Source organism: Notothenia rossii (assembly GCF_949606895.1).
Source record: "Notothenia rossii genome assembly, chromosome: 5".
Taxonomy (NCBI): domain Eukaryota; kingdom Metazoa; phylum Chordata; class Actinopteri; order Perciformes; family Nototheniidae; genus Notothenia; species Notothenia rossii.
In genome coordinates this window covers 20,970,416-20,990,016 of record NC_136903.1, presented here as the reverse complement: position 1 = coordinate 20,990,016, position 19,601 = coordinate 20,970,416, and the positions used below count along the sequence as shown (strand labels likewise).

General features: G+C 43.5%; 1 protein-coding gene across 1 annotated transcript in view; it reads left to right on the top strand.

The window, feature by feature from the left end:
• The window catches only part of znf469 (zinc finger protein 469), a 188,026-nt gene extending 168,682 nt beyond the window's left edge, over positions 1-19,344 (top strand). The window contains exon 6 of the mRNA XM_079680838.1: positions 6,294-19,344. Within this exon, the coding sequence (XP_079536964.1) occupies positions 6,483-18,239 (11,757 nt within the window). The 5' untranslated portion in view covers positions 6,294-6,482 and the 3' untranslated portion in view covers positions 18,240-19,344. The remainder of the gene's footprint in view (positions 1-6,293) is intronic.
• Positions 19,345-19,601: the final 257 nt, after the last annotated feature.

The window sequence follows — 19,601 nt, the reverse complement described above, 5'->3', positions numbered from 1 at the left end:
GTCTCTTTTTTACCTTTTAGAGATTATATTTATTGAGTCTCTTTTACCTTGGAAATATCTGAATATCTGTTGCCAGTGCAGGTCAGCTTATCAAGCGACAATCTTCTTCTCTCTTGGTATAATGAAATGCTTGGTCCATTCCAACTAAAAGTTTATTTTACATTTAATAAAACGTTGTTGGTCTTTGAAAGGCAATTAAATACTTTGGTCCAAGCAAAAGAAGGGACAAGCAAATATTGATACGATGAAATAAGGAATGCCGTAGGAATAAAACCCGAAAGAAGGATTCTGTCCAGTAAGGATAGGGTTATCATGGTAATAACACGGAGTCAGGAAATTTCGCCTAGATTGCCGTGTCCTTAATATCCTGTTCGACTCATTTATGCTTTAAAGACTATCACACACGTTTTTCACACAGCGACCCACATAGAATTCCATTGACATGCAGAAATAAAGGGAAATTGTTTCAAAAAGAGGAAAAAATAACTAAAACAAAGATTCCATCATGTTTGTGGAATGCTGTGGTTAGAAATATGGAAACAGACTGAGTCCAGAATCCAGTGGTTAGAAAAAAATAAATAAATGAAAAAACCCGTCTGAGAAAGAGGAAAAACTTGGGAGGGGGTAGGGGGGGCCTCTGGAATTACACACCAAAAAAAACCTTAGACACACACACACACATGCATGAACACAGACACATACTGAGACACGCTGACACACACTCACACCACACACATACACTGCTTCTATCCTTCCCACCGCCTAGCTAACCACAGTGGGTTAAGGGTGGAGTTAGGGGTGGTGGAGGTAGGGAGGCACGAGTATAACAAGCCCCCTTCAGTACTGTGCTCACTGTTTCATTTGAAGTTTTCGAATGTTGGTTATCCCGGCATCTTCCAAATACTCGGAAGGCTTCTGACAAAACATCACTGGCTCATTAATTATCTCTAAATGATACATTGAGAAACAAAGCTACTGACAGACCACTACTGTTCACACTTCTAAATCCAGAGCTTGCGTATAAATAACTATGTGGTGGTATAGTTGTGTAAGCATGCTGAGCTCTCCTCACATCGCTGACATATCTCTCCTCCTACTCTGCTCTTGAACGGACACAGGCTTTGGGATCTTAAAGGCAAATTGCTTGCATAATAGCTGTTTCCAAAAATACAGAGGAGTAGGCAGGCACGCTGACCAAAGTTTTGGCAGTGCGCCCCAGCATGGGCCTGAGCCAGCCATTCCCGCAGCGCATTCCCTTCACTGGACCACTCGTGCTGGGAGAGGTGTGAGGAGAGCAGCCAGACAGCTTTTATCCTGCCACTTGATCCTCCCCCCTGCATCCCTCTGATTACACAGCCTACTGGGCTCTGCAGTATACTGAACCCCCCCAACCCCCTCTTTACTTCCTGACAATCATCCCTTGGTATGGTTTACCCATTCGATTGGCTGTCCCTGCTTCTCTTTTCAAGATCTTCTCTCCTCTCCACCCTCTCTGATCTCATCCCTCCTCATCATCGTCTCTCTTTTCTCCCTCAGCGGTTTTTGAGACTACTGTGTGGTGATATTTTAGTTAGCAAGCATCTGGTATAGCTGAACAAGACTGAAACATCCTGCTAAGGCTAGTTATTGATTTCTATTATTATAAAGGGAACCATTGTTTGTAGAAGTGGATCGCTCGGCCTGCTGCTGCCCTTCTCTTGGCTCTAACAATGTTTCCCGTCTCTGGAGAGTCATTGTCTTCAGGATTTAACTGCTTTGTGTGGTATCTTACGCAAGTGTTACATTGCTCTACTGCTAGGATCACCCATTTTAGTAGCTATGGTCTGTTTTTACCATTCCTTTTAGCCACCTTCGGGTGCTCTCCTGTTTCAAAACACACATCAACAGAAATGTTTTTTTTTGTGATCAAATTGTTATTGATGTTAATACGCAACATGTACAACTACAAGCACAACATTTATTTATTTTTATTTTTTCTTAAATGAAATAACTGAAAGTACACAAGAGAAACAAAATGAGATAAAAGTAATTACTTACAAAATATACAAAATACAGAAAACACAAGACAATGAAAATAAAATAAAATAAACCCTACCCTCCCTCCCAGACATATAAACACACACAGACAAAGACACACATACATACAGTATAAGGTGTTCGCTGTTGGGTGCCAGCACTCCATCAGCGCTATCAACAGAAATGTTGAATAGCTCAGGAGAAAGAGACGCTGAACCTCTACTCTTTTTAAGTTCACTGATGTGATGAGTCAACAGGGATGTTAACAGTGCTACCAACATATTCTCACTGAAGCAAACACTACATACATCCTGCACCAGAATTACAGGAAAAAGACCTTTCAGGAAATTGAGTTTTCATTCAGGCCCCTTTTACCCACTCCCTCGGACAGAAACCAAGACATACCTTTGTGTTAGTAATGAAAAGAGGTTTTGCTTCCTCTTTTATTCTGGTAATGCATACACAGTAAACACACGTGAACCTATACCACAAACACACCAGTTCTTTAACACTCAGCAGTCTCAAGCATCAGGGTGGTGTTGTGGTAAAGCCATATGGGGCGCCACTGCTTGAGAAACTTAGTGATTTGACAGGAGGCCTAAAGAACACACAGACACACACACAGCCTTAATTGACTTGTAAAACTCCACTAAAAGTCGCTTTTATAGAACAAATTTTAGACCAGTCTCACAGGATTTGATATCAACTTGTGCCCAGCTTGCAATTCTGTCACCACAACACTGTCTTTATACCCAATCCAAGAGCAATTTATAGTTTTCATGATGAATAAGCTGTACCAAAGACGCCAGAAAATTGGCAGATTGATATGGGTGAGGTCTGTGTGTGAAGTAATTCTGGTTTGGACCTTGGTGCAAGGGAAGAGTTATTGAGCTGCTCGGTGGTAGGGGAAATGGACAAGGCATTTGTTAGGGTATTAATAACCCCTGACTCTTTGTACACTGACAGTTCAGGCTTAGGTGCTACTTCTGTAAGGCCCTTGTGATCCTCATACTGCTCTATCTGTTGCTGGAAGCATTCATCTTCAAGCCTGAACCTCAACGGCCAGTCTGTGTAAATACAGTCGAGGCTATATGCTGTATGATTGTGACTGTTGACTCTGTGGACCGAGCGTTTCCTGGTGGAGATGCTGGCAGAGGCATTCACACCAGTTTCCCCTCTGGTGGCAGAGCTGCAGACACTCCGGCTTTCAGATTCTATGGAGGTATAGAGGGGATGTGATTTTTCACAACCAGGCCTAAACTCAGCCAAGTCTCAGTCTCAGGCCTCACTCCAAACCTGCTAAATACCTCCGGGAGGTTTACCAGAGGATGAGACAAGGAAACACATGGCAGAGAGTGATCCCTCTGGGTAAAAGAGCAGGTTCATATCTCACTACTCCATTTATCAGGCGATATCTTGACACATTGGCTACTGCTCTGTGGACGTAAACATAGCCCCAAAGACACAATGCCATAGGCTAAGCCATCTTATCCGATTTCTATATCTCTGGCGTCATCTCTCTGCCGGTGAGAGGGGGATTTGGCTTTATACACTGAATAAATGTACTCTTTGGACATGTATGCAGCAAGGGCCCCTCAGGCCTCTTTAGTGCACCGCACTCCGGCTGTGAGCTTTCATTTACACTGTAAAGCAGTCAACACACCATCAAGTTTAGAGTCTAATATTATTAATAAGGCAACAAGACATGTAGTGGTCTCTAATTGTTAGGACTATGATTTACCATCATTTAAGCTCGTTTGGTCCTTTCACCCTCATTTGTGTGCAGTCTGTCATTATCTCTCGGATAATAGCACTAATGGTATGTCAAACAATCTTATCATGACCTCAACATGGAGATGATCAGATAAGATCTCCATGAAAGGAATTTACAATAGGTGTGTTTTCACCATAGAGCCTCAACTACAGAGCAAACTTCAGTCAGGATATACTGCTTTATGTTTTAAAGAGAACTAATGTCAGTTAAGACAGTCACTACAGAACATATTCACTGACGCCTGTCTAAAAGCAGATGTAGTGCATGCAATGTTTAGCTTTGAGGCGGTACTTCATATTTTCACGTTGTAATACATGACAGTCTTTTGCAAACAGAGAATGATTTCTAAAGCTACTATGCTACCTAACCATTTTTTTTTAGCATTTTATTGTAAAATAAAGTCCTTTAATTTAATAAATGCATTACCATAAACTAGCTGATAGGGGGTAATCCCTTTCACTAGCAGAGAGGCACTCAGGCAATCAGAATCGGAACATCTGTTGCTGATCTTAAAATGACAAAAAGAGCCAAATATATCTCCATAAAGATTAATGAGGATTGGATTTTAGTGGATATATTTACTGCATCTCTGCAGAGAGACTACATGCTCAAAACATTTGCTTTCTAATCTTTACGCTAATTATGAATCCATAGGACTCGGAGGGTAAATCTGGATTTAAATGTATTTTATATTTTGGCTGCTTTCTATTCTAAACTAACTATTCTAAAAATGTATAGTTCAGAGAAGCAATGCCTTGTGCAGCAGTGGTGTTTCACAATCTATTAGTTAGCTGTTGTGGAAACTAAGTAACTACCTTAGTACAAATGTTAGACACTTTACTTCAATAATTGTCTTTTCATGCCACATTTAAAAGGGTAATTATGTACTTTTTACTCCCACCATATTTATCTTACAGATGAACTAACTATTCAATTAAATTCAAGTTTATTTATATAGCCCAAAATCACAAATCCTATTTGTCTCAGAGTGCTTCACAAGTCAACAAACACAATTGGCAATGTAAAACAATCTAACTAGTCACTATACAAACAAATGATTACAATTACAGCTGAAACAATGAGTTGATACATTTGCAACTATTCTGATTTGGTTTATTCAGTTTGAAAACAAATTCATTTCAGTTTCACAAATGTGAGAATGCACTGCTTCCTTTTAATTAGTTTAATTGTAAATTAACTTCAGTAAAATGTTCAATGAAAAACTTCTACCTGTAAAAGACATTTGTTACACAGTGTTATTAGCTTTTTTGGATCTAAATACTTCCTCCACTACTGCTATTTAGTCAGTCTAGATGATAGGGGGGGCCAATACAAAGCTCACATGTACCACATTCATTCAGTACTACTGGGATGGAACTGTACATTTTTCACTCCACGTGAGAAGGCTATAAGAGCATCCCTTAAACTGTCAGGAATGTGTCTTGCTCATGGACACTTGAGCGGTGTGGAAGGTAGCCAAAACAGAAGCTTAAGCCTGAATCCTCCGGGCTAAATAATGATATATCCCAACTCCCTGCCTCTCCAGCATAGTATACCGTGGATAAAGCAGGGGGAACAGACAAGAAGGTGGCATAGAAGGAAACTTTTCCAGGCCTAGAAATTGCATTTTGGTGCTAACTCCAAGTTTCATCTGGTCTGACCGCAAACAAAGCAGGAGCAGTGGCAAGCCAAAGTAAACTTGGACCTGAGAAGCCGTGTCTGCGATGCCTGATGAAAGGCAAGAAAACGTCAGTGTGCCCACAGTTCTGACTGTCAAATGGCTTGCTGAATAATCCCTGATATTCCTCCATGATCTAAACCTGCAGCCTGAAAACCTAAAACTGTAGCAACAGAACACTGTGGCATTGTTGTGTCCCTGCTCTAGAGGAGTCTGTGATTCATTTACTGGCGGAACATTTTGGATTCATATACTGTGTTTTTCTCATCCTTATACTGTCGTGAACTTCAGCATTCCAAGACCAAACTGGATTCTTTGTGTGACTGTTTGTGTAGAGGATTAGGACTGATACTTTTACAGCCATCACTTCACTGATGTGAAGCAGGACATATAAGAAACTCTTTTCACTGGTTTCAAATGTCTTATTTGTTGTCAAGAATAGAGAATTTAAGTGTTAGTAGTATCTCCAAGACTTGGAGTATAAGTTTGGCAGCATTCTGAAACTCCCCACTGATCACACTGGCTCTTTGTGCAATGACAGCACCACGCTGAAATGCTGCAATAGTGCTCTCTGCTGGTATGAACTAGGAATATGGTTATTTAACTTACATGGATTTAAGAATGAATGGGGTTTTTTAAGCTTTACTTTAAAGATATATTAAAAAAGGAAGTATTTTGCGAACGTGGTTTAATGCTTTGCTTGCCTATATTAATAGTTTTCAGATAAGATTTGAAAAGAACATGATATAATCACTTTTAATATTTTGTATAACTTAAACAGTTAACGTTTGACAACTGATCCTCTCTGTTCTCTTCTTCTTTCAGGTTGGCTTTGCTCTGGTGCCTCATCAGCTGTCAGCGATGAAACTGAAGAGATGAACCTGCAACGAGCGGCCCTGTCCCTGCACTTCCTGCCACTGGACGTTTAGTGATTCATACCACACAGAGGATGATGCCCCTGTCCCCCAGATAGCCCTTCTGAGGAACAGGCCTTCACAGCACGCATTGTGCACCATGGCAGGAGAGACTCAGCGGATGCATGCTTTTAAAGAGCTGGCCGCTGAGTCCAAACTGCAGGATGAAGGGACAGCGCTGGAACAGCAGAGTGACAAAACCTCAAAGGATTCTTCAGAGCACTTTTCAAACACAGGCACTGATGCCAGAGCTGGCAGCAGAGGGGCCAAACTAGAGAAGACAAGGGACGTTCCTCAGCAGCGTGAGGCTGTCATACGGCCACAGCAGACAGGGAAGATTGACTTTAGCTCACTGCAGAACCGATCAAAATTTGCCACTGACAGGACTTGGTCGAGTGGCAAAGGCAGCCCCCAGTCCCCGAGTGGAAAGGGCCGCAGCCGAGAGAAGGGGAAGCGAGCAGGGAAGACGGAGCGTGGCAACCCGCAGCAGCTGTACAGACTGAGTATTACAAATCCACGCTCCAACCCCACCATTGGGATTGCCTACCCACAACAAAAAGTCACGCCACCCAAGAAGTTGGAGTCGAATCGGGGCCCAGTCTCGGGCAGCTACAGATTCCACGTTCCCAGTATACCAGAGAGGGAGGCCGAACTTCAGCAAGAGGACCTCAACTATAGCCGCTGCTTCCAGGAGGCCTCATCTAATCTTACCTCCCAAAGCTATACCTCACAGGCACTGGGTTCCTCAGGTGGAGTTTCATCCCACCCACATCCACCCCTGTCGCAGCAGCAGCAGCCTTCCTCAATGGAGAACAACAGCACACAGCCCGGCAGCCAGTTGATCCTTGCTGACTTTCAGATGAGTGGATCTAATGTATGGCAGTCTCCTGAAAGGACTTTTAACGGTGCTAACTATGGGGTGTCATTACAAAAATCTACTTCCCTGACAGATGCTAATAAGGCAAGTGCCTTCTTGTCTGGGCAGTTTCAATATGGATATAATTTTCTGGAAGAATCAACCTCTGACTCTTTTCCCTGTGAACAGAACCCCCAAACCCAAGACTTTACAGACTCCTCGCTGGGTTCTGTTCATGTGCCCCACAACTCCTTTTCCTTTACGACTGGAGAAGGGCAAAACATTGCTCACAATAGCACTCAGTTTAGTAATGAACAGCTGTCGGAGGATAGAAACTCTTATCCTCAACCCCCGCTGTCTCAGTTTATTCCGGGGGTCCCTTCCTCTATCCAGTGTCCGAGGAATCTGAGTGAGGACTCAGCCAGTAGTGACAGCTCTGGGTCCAGCTCACAGCAGTCGGAGCAGGGGAAAACTGCCCTGCCCGAGAGCACAGACACTATTGCACTGGAAGACAGTCGGGATGCAGCCATCACCTCAGGGAGTAAGAGGAACTGTCATCCTAAAGACACAGCTGCCAACCAAAGAACACACATTCAAGGAAGTGTGCACCATGCAAGAAATATTTCAGGTCCAGGCTCCCAAATGCACTTTCCCAGCAAAACATTCAACAACATTCCAGTCAGTAACATTCACACAGGCTCCATGCCTTTTGATAAAAACATCAATAATAAGATTTTAAATAGGTTACCACAATCATGGGAGGGGCCTAATAAGACATATTCACCAGCTGAACAAAACACAATTCAGTATACTGATATGAATGACAAGTTTCAGTTTCAGAACCAGCCAGCACCAGACCAAAGGTCCAGTTCATCTAAAAATAGCAGAATGCCCTGGCAGCAGATACGGCCAACCCCTGCCATACCCAACCAAAACAGAATTGAGTTATCTAGACAAATAAGCAATCAGAAACTGCCTTATATTGTTTCCCCTTCTGACTGGCAGGAGGAAAGTAAATCACATAAACATAGCTCACTGAAAAACCCAGCCACTTTTCAAAACAGCAGAACCAGTGATGGGTTTTTAAACCAAAGACAGGAGACTGTAAAACATAGCAATAATACAGTCTCTACTTTTAAAGTTGAGATGAGTCACGCAGAAGTATGTGAATCCAAAAATAAGGGGCTGTATTTTGGACTAAACCAGTCCCTTCCAGCACCGGCATCGAGAAACTACAGCTATCCTCCACTACAGGTCCCACCTATGGGACTAATGATGGTGTCACCTTATGAATCTCCTTTGCCCTCACCAGTTCATAATGCTGCGTCCAGTAGTACCTGCTCCTCCCTCTCCCCAGCGTCCACCAGTCCTGTAAACATCAGTTCAGAGGACAGTCAAATGTCAAAGTCAGCCCCCCCTCACTCTTATTATCACCAGCCCATACCCAAAACACAGTTGCCCTCAGATCACCTGAACTCTAACCCTCATCAGTTTCATTCTGATGCTCAACGAAACCATCCTTACGCGCCAGACCGAGCCAAAGACGACATGATGAGCTACCTGCAAAACAGCACACATCCGAAGGCTAATATGGATGGAAACAAAGGTTACATGGACAGTTTTGGGGTGGAGCATCACCAGCCCCCGCCGCCATACTCTGCACATCAGCTGTTAGCGTCCTCATTAGCCGCAGCAAATCTTGACCAGTTAGATGTCCTTCTGACATGCAAGCAGTGTGATCAGAATTTCAACAACCTAGCTTCCTTTCTGGGCCATAAGCAATATTGTGCTCAGCATACGTTTGCACAAAATGAACTCAAAGACATATCAAAGATGGAAGACAGCAGAAAGTTTCACACAGAACCGGCAAAAGCAATGTCGTTTGTGTCAAATGTTTTGATGTCACGGTGCCCATCTGACCTTCACCTATCTCTGTTGGGCCTCAATAAAAATGGGGAACTGATATCCGACAGTGAAACAAAAGGAGACAGCAAAGATGATCCAATGAAACTCAACCTGTTCTCTGGACCTGGTCACCTCCCTGTCACTCTCCCTGAGCTGGAAATGGATGCTAAATTAGACAGCCTAATTACAGAAGCTTTGAATGGACTCGGATATCAATCAGACAATGCAGAGATAGACAGTAGTTTCATTGATGCATTTGTTGATGACGACCTCACCACTGTCAAAGCGACATCAAATAAACAATGCCTGAAAACCAAAGAATCCCTGGTCTTTGAGAGAAAAAATAAACAGGCAGCAGAGGATGACAGGTCTTCCTCACAGGGAAAGTATTTTTATGACTCTGATGTTGAGAATCCTGAGGCTGATAAACAGTACACAGAAAGCAAGCTTGAGAAAATATCTCTGAATTTGGAACAAGATGAGAGAATGAACATAAAAAGGGAAGTCTCTCATAAGAATTCAAGAATTGCCTCGAGGGAGAAGACGAGGGAACAAGACAACACATTGAAAGAGACGAGAAAACTATGCAAGAGTGAGGATGAAAACACAGGTACACAAAGGTTTCTCTTATCCAGCAAGTTTTCTGAGCGTTGTGGCGTTAAAAGCTTTCAGGAAAGCTCTGCACTTAGAGGGTCAACACCCGCACAGGCCTCCACATCTCCAACCTCAAGAACTGCAGTGAAAGAGAGCAAGAGGAAAAACTCTGGAGGGGGCACCTGGAGCAAAGAACTTATTCACAAAATAGTTCAACAGAAAAATAAGCTTCATAAGCTCCATGTTAAAGGAACTAAAAACCTCCAGTTTTCCCTCGTGATGGAGAGACTCACTCCCACTGTGCAGAACCCTGCATTTGGAGAATATGACTACGTCTCGGACACAGACGATGAATGTGAGCCTGTTAAGATAGCAAGCCAGGGCCGGCTGAATCAAAGCAGTCGGTGTAAATACACATACACAAAAGAGTGTAAGTGGAGGGCAAGAAGTGAGAGGGACCAGGCAGCGTGGCGACATGAGTCCAAGGAGTGTTTTGAGGTTAAAAAGAGTGAGGAGGTTTCTCTCTCGTCTGAGAAACATGCTTCTCACCAGAGACTCAGGAGGAGGGGTAGCAGGTCATCCACAAGCAGTGAAGTAAGCACATCTGTGAGTGTTTCAAGCGATGGTATCAGCAGCCCCAAAAGCATTGACCGCACTGACTCCGACTGTGAGAAAAAGACAGATGTCAAAAAGAAAGAATTCCCAGAGCAACGAACGTATGAAAGGGCTTCCCCGCAGAAGTTATGTAAAGACTCCAGCACACTAGCACTGACATTCTCTAAACCTGTCAAGAAGTACAATACCGACAAAGCCATTCTGTCAGACAGCACAGACGATCCAAAGAATCAGTCCAATCTGGAAGTTGATGAACAAGTGTCATCCTCACAAAGGTCAAAAGACATAATCAAAAACTTTGAAAAAAGCAGAAGCTCTCATACGAAAAGAGAGAAGCTAATGTCTCCTAGGAAGGAAACTGGCAAAACAGTAAATCCAGACAAAAACGCTCAACAGAGAGAAGACAATCCGTGCACCAAAGAAGAACCAACACACGTGCTGTCTTTACACTGTAGTAGTACAGATAGCACACCACTACAGTTTGATTCACACTCTAACACCATCAACAAAGAACCTGATTTCAATATTGACACATACACAAAGGGTACAGAAGGCGAGGGGCCCCAAGCCACACAGCCAGAGCTATCAGACAGTACCACATTTGAAAAACAGAGTGACAGTGTCTGCATGGTGAAAGAGGCTATTCATTTAGTCAATGACCTAGACGCACACAAGCCTGCATCCCTCTGCACCTCTTTGATGGATGAGGTGTGCCTGTCTCCAACTAAGCGGCAAGGCCCTTTGATACAAAAGGATACGCTCCACCTCATGCACTACCCCCTGGATCAGGACCAGGGGCTCCTGAAATCCCCTCTTTCATTTGACACCTCATCAATGTTCGGGGATCTTACAGGATTTGACAGTGGCCTCTACTCAGATATGCCGATTCAGAAAGACGGTTTCCATTCAATGGAGAACACGACTGATAAAAAAGAAGAGTTTGTGTCGTCCTTCTCTCCCTTTCTGGAACAGAGGGACTGGAACCTTATAGTTAGCCCTGTACTGCCAGATGAGATATCTCAGTACAAAAGCAGCTCTGAGAAACCAAACGAAAAGAAAACAGATTACAATCATGTTTCTTTGTCTCTGCCTGATAAAATAATTGACTACACTGAAAGTCTCGACAGATGTGCATCAGAGGATGAGTTAGAGATAAAAAGAATAGTGAATGAGCTTGAAAACCAGCTGCAAACAACTAAGCTGGAAAACCCAACCCTACTAGCTCAGGATGTCACAAAACAGCTGAAAATGAGCAAGTTTTCACCTTTACGTCTGAGTGATGAGACAGAGAGTGGGGGTCTGGATATAAAGTGCTCTGTGCAAACCATGAATGTAGCAGTGAGCAGTTTGCCCTCTGAGCCTTTCACTGAACCGTGGTCCAGCCCATTCCACTTTGACCTAATGGGTGAGCAGCACAGTCCCCACACTCCAATGCACAATGAACCAGGAGCCCTTGAGCATCTCACTGAAAACATGGATGATAGTTTCATCACCACAGCCTCCCATATTGAACACCGACAGCTCCACCATGACCAGGAGTCAGTGAAGAGGGATGCTGAAAAAGAGACTCCTACTGAAACAAAGGAAGAGATTTTAGAACAGAAGAGGTACACAGAAAACCTCATGAAAAGCCTGGAGGTGATTTCCGACTCTATATTCAAAAAAGAACCCATTATATCAGAACACAAGGAGCCAAATGTCACCTCTCTCACAAGTCAACAACGTCAAGAAATTGAATGTCAGGCAACTGATGCAGTTGAGAGAGAAGATCACAGTGAAAAAGAAGCAATTACCGGGAAGGAGAATATATTATCACCTCCAAATATCAATGAGCGGAAGGACGATATTGAATTCATTCTGAACGAGTCACTGTCATCCCTCTCGAACAGCACTGACCCCACTGTCGATGGAAAACAGCCAATTTCATTACAGCCAAGTAACCCCACAGAAAACAATGAGAGCAAGGCTGGGACTAAATTCACAACAGAGGAGGATGTCACAGAGAATAGTCATTTGATTGAGTCCGCTCCTTGCTCAAGTGCGGTGACACATGACCCACATGTGGTTGAAGAGTCTGACAGAGACAGTAATGCAGCGTACGATGTGACTCACTTATTTGAAAACAGTGGTAACAGTCCAGAACATTTGACCACAAATGGATATGAGGAGGCAGAGGCAGTGAAGGGGATCACCGATCAATCATTTAGCCAACCCTCATCACCAGCTCTACCTGACATTGGTCTCGACATTGACGAGCAAATTAAAACAGCAGACAAAGAACATTCCACCGAAAACCATGATAGCACTGAAGACATTGGTTCATTCGTCATTTCAGGAGTTGAATGCTCAGACAGCGTAAACGAGGAAATAACCGCCGAACAGGATCCTTTGATTGGACTATCTCCATGTGAGAACCACAGCCCTGCTAAGACTTACAGTGCAAGTCCAACAACTGCTCTGTCGATGGAGATCGTCAGCACAGACGAGCCCTGTAGTCCAATACTTGTGGAACCCAATACAGAGAGCACCAGTCATTGCTCACCCTTCAGAGACACGGCGTCCATGAAGGGACATCTCTTGATTATTTCACAGTCCGATGCCCTTATTGAGAGAGCTTCCTGCAAAGTTTCGCCATTCGAAGATTCATTAGAACCTGAAACAGGTCTTGGCTTTCAGAAACAAGATGATATTTTAAATGTTCAGGACATCAAAGAACACCTTCCTATTGATTTCCTGGCAAGTCACCAAAACTCACCATGCAGAGAAGAGGATGATGAAAGTGATTTTCCTCAAACTGCCACACCAACCAGTCCTCTAACTTCAGCCTCTGATCAAACAACCTTGGAAAACTGGAACGTTGAAGAGGAGTCATGTCAGTCACAGAGCAAATCCAGTGATATGTCGGTTGATCAAGGCTCGATTCAAAATATACAGTCCCCCATAAAAACAGAAGAAAACTGCAACGAGAACGAGGCTTTGAACAGTGACAGAGAACTGCAAACAACAGCAGAGATTGAGTATTCCTTGATAAGCCCACATACTCTGGATTTGGGGGTAATTGAGTGTAAAATCCCCACCTCTGAAATCAGCATTCCTTCTCCACTTCCAGTCACCAGCTCGGTAGAACCAGCAGAAGTGTCAGATTGCCTAGAAAAGAGTGATTCGATGTGCGATTTCAAGCTCAGCCCTCTCAACTACAACAGCATCTCAGACGAACCTCCGCGACTGAATCAATATGACTACATTTCACCTGCCAGTGAACACAGTGAGAATGCAGACATCAAGCAGAGTCCAAGAGATGACTGTGGAGCATGTGACCTGAGCTTAAACCCTGCACTGATTTCCAACAAAGCTGAAGTAGAGGCGGTGGTATCACTGAACTCAGACCCTGCAGCTAAAATCATTTTATCAGATGAACCACTGGCCCTCCAGCAAAGTATGGACTCCTCAGGTTTTCCATTGGGTGATTCCTCAACTGTTAATGAAAAGACAGATTTGCAGGTTCACCATGAAATAGTTGGACCTGTTGAGCCTTTGAATATTGACCTGCTAAGAAAGGATGAACCAAATATGTTAGGCTCTCAGCAGGCTTCTGCTGAAGATAGTACACTCTTCAAAAACAACATTTCAGATGGTCTGCCCACTTCTAAGCCACTCATTATCTGTGAAAATGAACAAATGCCCCCTCCACCAGACCCATCAGAGAAGCAACTCACAATACAGACTTGCCAGTATTCAAAAGTACACAAAGAAACAACACCAAAAAAGACACAGAACAGTGCTCAGCAGGGGAAAGAGCTCTGTGAAATCTGTCTAATGTGTTTCAGGACTGTGCCTGGGTTAAAGAGACATAAAGCAATGAAACATTTGGTCAGAAGTGAAAAACACATTGGCCTCCAGAGCACAATATCAAGCCATCAGGGGACTATGCTTATTTGTGAAGCATCACAAACCACAGAGAAAGGAAATAAAGATCATTCACAGACCTGTTACCCAACAGAAATACACGGGCTGCCTGAAACAAGTAGCACTCTCGTGTCTAAAGCAGCAGAGACTGATTCAGTCCCGGAGGAAATAGCAAAAGAGACAAATGCGGTGACAGTGGGTGAAGTAGGCCATCAAAACCCTGTGCTACCATCAAAAGCAAAGAACAACAAAGCTAGAAAGAACAAAATCACTGATGTAAACATCAAGACAGACCCTTTCTCTGATGAGCTTCTGAATATATTAAAAACAAACCTACTTCAAGCTATAACCCCTGAATTCAAAAGCAGTGGAATACAAGAAATGTGCAAATCTCCAGCAGAGCATATGGAAATCAATGAAAAAACTGTTAATGGAACAGAAACATTTCCTCAAGCTGTGACTACACAATCTGGCTTCAACAGCACACCCCAATCTCTAACAAAAGAACCAAATGTACTAAATGAGACTGTGGAGCAAAATGAAATCACTAATACGGAAGAAATGAAATGTACAAGCATGACGGAGATGGCAAATGATGACATTTATACAGATAGTAATGTGGAAAGTGCTTTATCTGTAGACAATGAGCCAAGAAATACTCAGTGCTGTGCTGTTGAAGAAGTGTGTGAACAGAAAGCTTCAGAAGACAGCCTTGCCCAAGAGATTCTCAGAAAAGTGGTGGCATCAGACGAAGCACATCCTCTCTCCTGTTTGAGTTGTTCCCCTGTCAGTCCTCCCGGCATCAGTCCTGATCTGAAGGCACTACTTGACGACGACACCACATTCTCACAGCTGTTCCCCAGAGATGACGAGGCAAAAAGGAAAAAGTGCCCGAGGGTGTATAGCAAAAGAAACAAAAGACAAAAGCTATCGCCCGATACAAATGTTACTCAGGAATCTCCTCCTTTAGAAACTCTCATGCAAAGTAAAGATCAGTTCATGGAAAACAAAGCAGAGGAGATTTTCACTGAGAGTCAAACTAATCGCTGTGAATATGAGACAATATCTATTGATGATGCCATCATGTTGAACATGTGCCACAACAGCACGTTAAAGACTGATGTCAAGGAGGTGTCAGATGCTAAACAAAGTGATCAGCAGGATGTTCTTGAGGACGTTAAAGAGGTCTGCAACAGCCCCTTGAATCCACTCGAGAGCACCGTTGATGAATCTTCAATTGAATGGAGTGGCTCCAGTGGCTTGGACGCAGGCTCAACGGTGACCTCTGACCCCAGCAGCTGTAAAGCAGAGGAGCCAACTCCACCCAGCCCTTCGCCCCCGCCCTCGGCCCCCCACATCGTAGACCCATGCGTCACAAAGAGTATCCAAACCTTCCAAAGAATTGACATCCAAAACATCAACACCACCTTTCAACTTCCTGAGATTAAGTTCTTCGATCCGAAAAAAGATATCTCAGTGGCTCCTCCGATTGCAGCTGTCGACGTGGAAAACAGAGATGATGAAAAGTCCAAGAAAGTGATGGAGAGGCGAGGCAGGAAACGGAAAGACGGCGGAATAAAGGTCAAAGATAAGCAGTACAAGTGCAAAGTGTGCTTCACCTGGTTCCTCACCCTGGGAGAGCTGAACTTTCATAAACTCTCCCACAACCCCTCCCCCCCTCCAACCTGCTACATGTGTGTCCAGCGTAAGTTCAGCTCCAGGGAGCAGCTGAGAGACCATCTGAGGGAGAAACACGCCAAGAACAAGACGGGTATCTGGACCTGTGGAATGTGCTTGAAGGAGATTTCGGACGTGTGGATGTACAATGAACATTTACGAGAGCATGCCACTCAGTTCGCTCGGAGGGGTCAGACTCAAGGCTCCATGTTAGGCATTCCAGGCTGCTTCATGCAGGAGACAGCTGTGAAGAACTTTATCACTTCCATCATGCAGCACCGCCCCAGCAAAGCCAGCAGAGAATCGAGCAAAGCCACTAAAGAACAGGAAAAAGCTGTCACTGCAGACAGCGCTGTGGGAGAGGGGAAAAGCTCTGAGGGGGCTGAGCCAAAAGTTCACAAAACTAAAAGTAGCAGTGGAGCAGGTGGGAAGCAGAGCACATTAACCCCGCTCGAGGTCCTCCACAAAATAGAGACACCTAAAAGTGTGGAGATGCATCCAAACTGCAAAGACCCCTCAAGAGACTGCCACCACTGCGGAAAACAATTCCCCAAGCCATTCAAACTGCAGAGACATTTAGTGGTTCACAATCTGGAGAAGATCTTCCTGTGTCACAAATGCCCCGTCTCTTATCAGGAGGCCCAAGAGCTCAAAGGTCACCTGAAGAGAGAACATGAGGAGGTGGATGAGCCGGATTCCAAACACACCACCCTCTACACCTGTGAGCTCTGCGCGGATGTCATGCATGTGATTAAAAAATCTTTCATCTGCAGCACCTGCAACTACACCTTTTCAAAGAAGGAGCAGTTTGATCGTCACATGGAAAAGCACCTGTCAGGGGGAAACAAAATCTTCAAATTCCGAGGTGTTCTCAGACCTGTCAAAGCGTCGGCTCCCAAAGAAGATGAATGTGATTCGCCTGCGAGTAAAAAGAGGAGAATTCTCTCTGACAGTCTGCAGGAAAACAGCTCAGACAGCGGCATCGCCAGTGTAAGCTCACTGCACTTAAATCAAAACTCAGAGTCTTCAAAACCCCCCGTGTCCACATCGGACGACTCCACACAGACAATCACAAATGAATACCACAGTGACACAAACAACACAAATGTAAAGACTGAGGACGTTGCTGAGGACTACTCTGATCTACTTGTAGAGCTGGAGAAATGTATTCATATGGGCTCACCAGAGTCTGATGCAACGAAGACAGAAGAACTTGACACAGCCACCTCACCTCTTCCTGATAAAGACACTAATGGGAAATCAATTAGTGATCCATGTGACGTGAAAGAAGAGAATGTGTCAGTCTGCATTAGAGCAGAAACAACCTCATGGCCAGCGTCTAAAGAAAGTAGTAGTGTGGGGGAGGACACTGTTAAAGCTGAGGATAGCTCTGCTGAAGGTGACACAACTGAAACTGAAAAGGAAACAGATTCACTTCCACTTAGCAAAGACTCTTTTGTCAGCTTAAAAGAAAATCCAATTATTTCAAAGACACTTGAGGCGAAGCGTGAATCAGCTGCTGTTGTGATGGATCAACAGAGTGATGATGAGCACTCTCAGAAGGCTTCAAATAATGACAGCAAACAGCTAACATTATCCCAAGGTGCTGAGCCGGAAGGTAGCAGTCTCATGAAAGACAAAGCCTCGCCTGCCAAAACAACGGAGAACACTAAAAACAGAACTGGCAGCATGAAGGCTACAGACAGCACACCCGTCATCAACTCCAAGGTTGAGGACAAAGACCCGTTGAGACAACAGAAGAAGAGGAAAGACATGAAATCCCCCCACAGCCTGCAGAGGGTTTCCTCTCCAGCCACACAGGAGAACTTTGGTGTTGACTCTCGGGCCAAGAAAAAATGTCGCCCCAGCAAGTGTGCAAATCAGTCTCTGCAAAGGAAGGCAGATGGACCCAATGACTACCCCGTGCTGTCCTCAGTGCGGGACGACGTCGTTAGCAATAAAATTGTTTCCAAGTGCAAGACTTCAAACTTGGGGTTGCAGTCAAAAAGAAACTTGCTTGACGGCTGTACACAGAAGAAAGCTGAGATTCCTCTTAACGGAGATTACAAAGCCAAAAAGGGACCTCTGGGGCGGCCTTTGCATCCCCCGATTTCAAAAGTGTCCTCAGTTCCCATGAACAATTCTTTGAATAAATCTAGGCCAAAGATGGGGGTTAGGTCAATAGAGAGCCATTCCTACAGGACAGCAGAGTCCCAGAATCACCTCTTAAGCCAGCTGTTTGGCCAAAAACTCACTAGCTTTAAGATTCCTTTAAGGAAGGACACATCAGAAACTATTAACTGAGAGGGGCGTGAGGGATCTGTGAATAAGAGACACAGTTATAAATGTTTAAGATATAATTCATTATGGTGAATGAGATTGCACAGCCTTTTTTCTGTGAAATGCTATCTTTAAATACTTACGTAGTCACTTTATGTCTTCTTTGTACATGTGTTTTTGTTACACAAATGCGAGGACGAACGGCGTATATGAATTTTGGGTCAAAAATGAATATGTTAGTTGGGAAAATCATTGAACTCCTTTTCTGCTTTTCCTTTGTTGGCTATTATCTGTTTTAGATATTATATGTCATTTACCTAAAGGACGGGAACAATTACTTGAACATATGGTCAAATGTTTTCTTCTAAGAAATGCATGTTCATTTTGCATTGGATCTTATCAGATTAAGCCTTTCTGCAAAAAGGACCAAATGACATCGTAACTTTCCTGGACCTTTGTCTGTGCACCTTTTGTACATGCTTCCAACATATTCATTTTGTATTAATTTTTTACTTTACTGTACTGCATTGACATTCATCATACTAGCCTTTTGTATAAACCCTCTGGTGCTGCATTGTGTTTAATTGTAATGTGAATGCAAAATGTCCTCAAAAGGGAACATAAGATCTGTAGCAGTTACACTTCATCCATCCGACTGTCTTTACTGGTTCTCTTTTGTTTTTTAAAGATACTGTGCAAAGCATTCAAATACTTCATACGTAGGCAAAGAAGGCAAGATTAGGAAAGCTTCCATTGTATAATTTCAGGTGCATACAAGGACATTACAGTCCCAAGACCTGTATTCGGAGTTCTTCCCATGCACTGATAATCACACACAAATCACAAACTCAATCAACGTGTCTGTAACTCCAACTGTTTAATTATGAATAGTATTTACTACTACAACAAAGGTGCTTTATCTTGTTTATACTGTATGTATCTTATATTGTATAATATTGTAGGTAGATTGTTGTTTTTGGTGTCATGCTTCATGTCAAAGTTTTATTTTAATAATGTGCAAAAGAATCAGAGAGAGATGAAAGGGGATTGCAGTGCCTCTAAAAGATGTAAAGTGGTTCACTAAGTGCCTCTTTTATAGATGGTTATTAAAGATCTGTATTGGTCTCTACTTGCTCTTTTCTTCTTTTGTTCATGACTTATTTGCAAATGTTCCAACTTCCATCCCAGCGGACTGCAGCTGTCACCACATGCATCAAACAGTGGTAGCAGGGGAAGCTTGTGCCTGCAGGCGAAAAACAGGTGCACACACAACAAAGTCTGTCTTCATTTGATGTGTTCAGATCTATATATACAGTCTATGGTTCGGATCAGCACTTCAATGAGCTCACTCATCAACTGAACGAGGAGCGTAAATGTATCTTTACT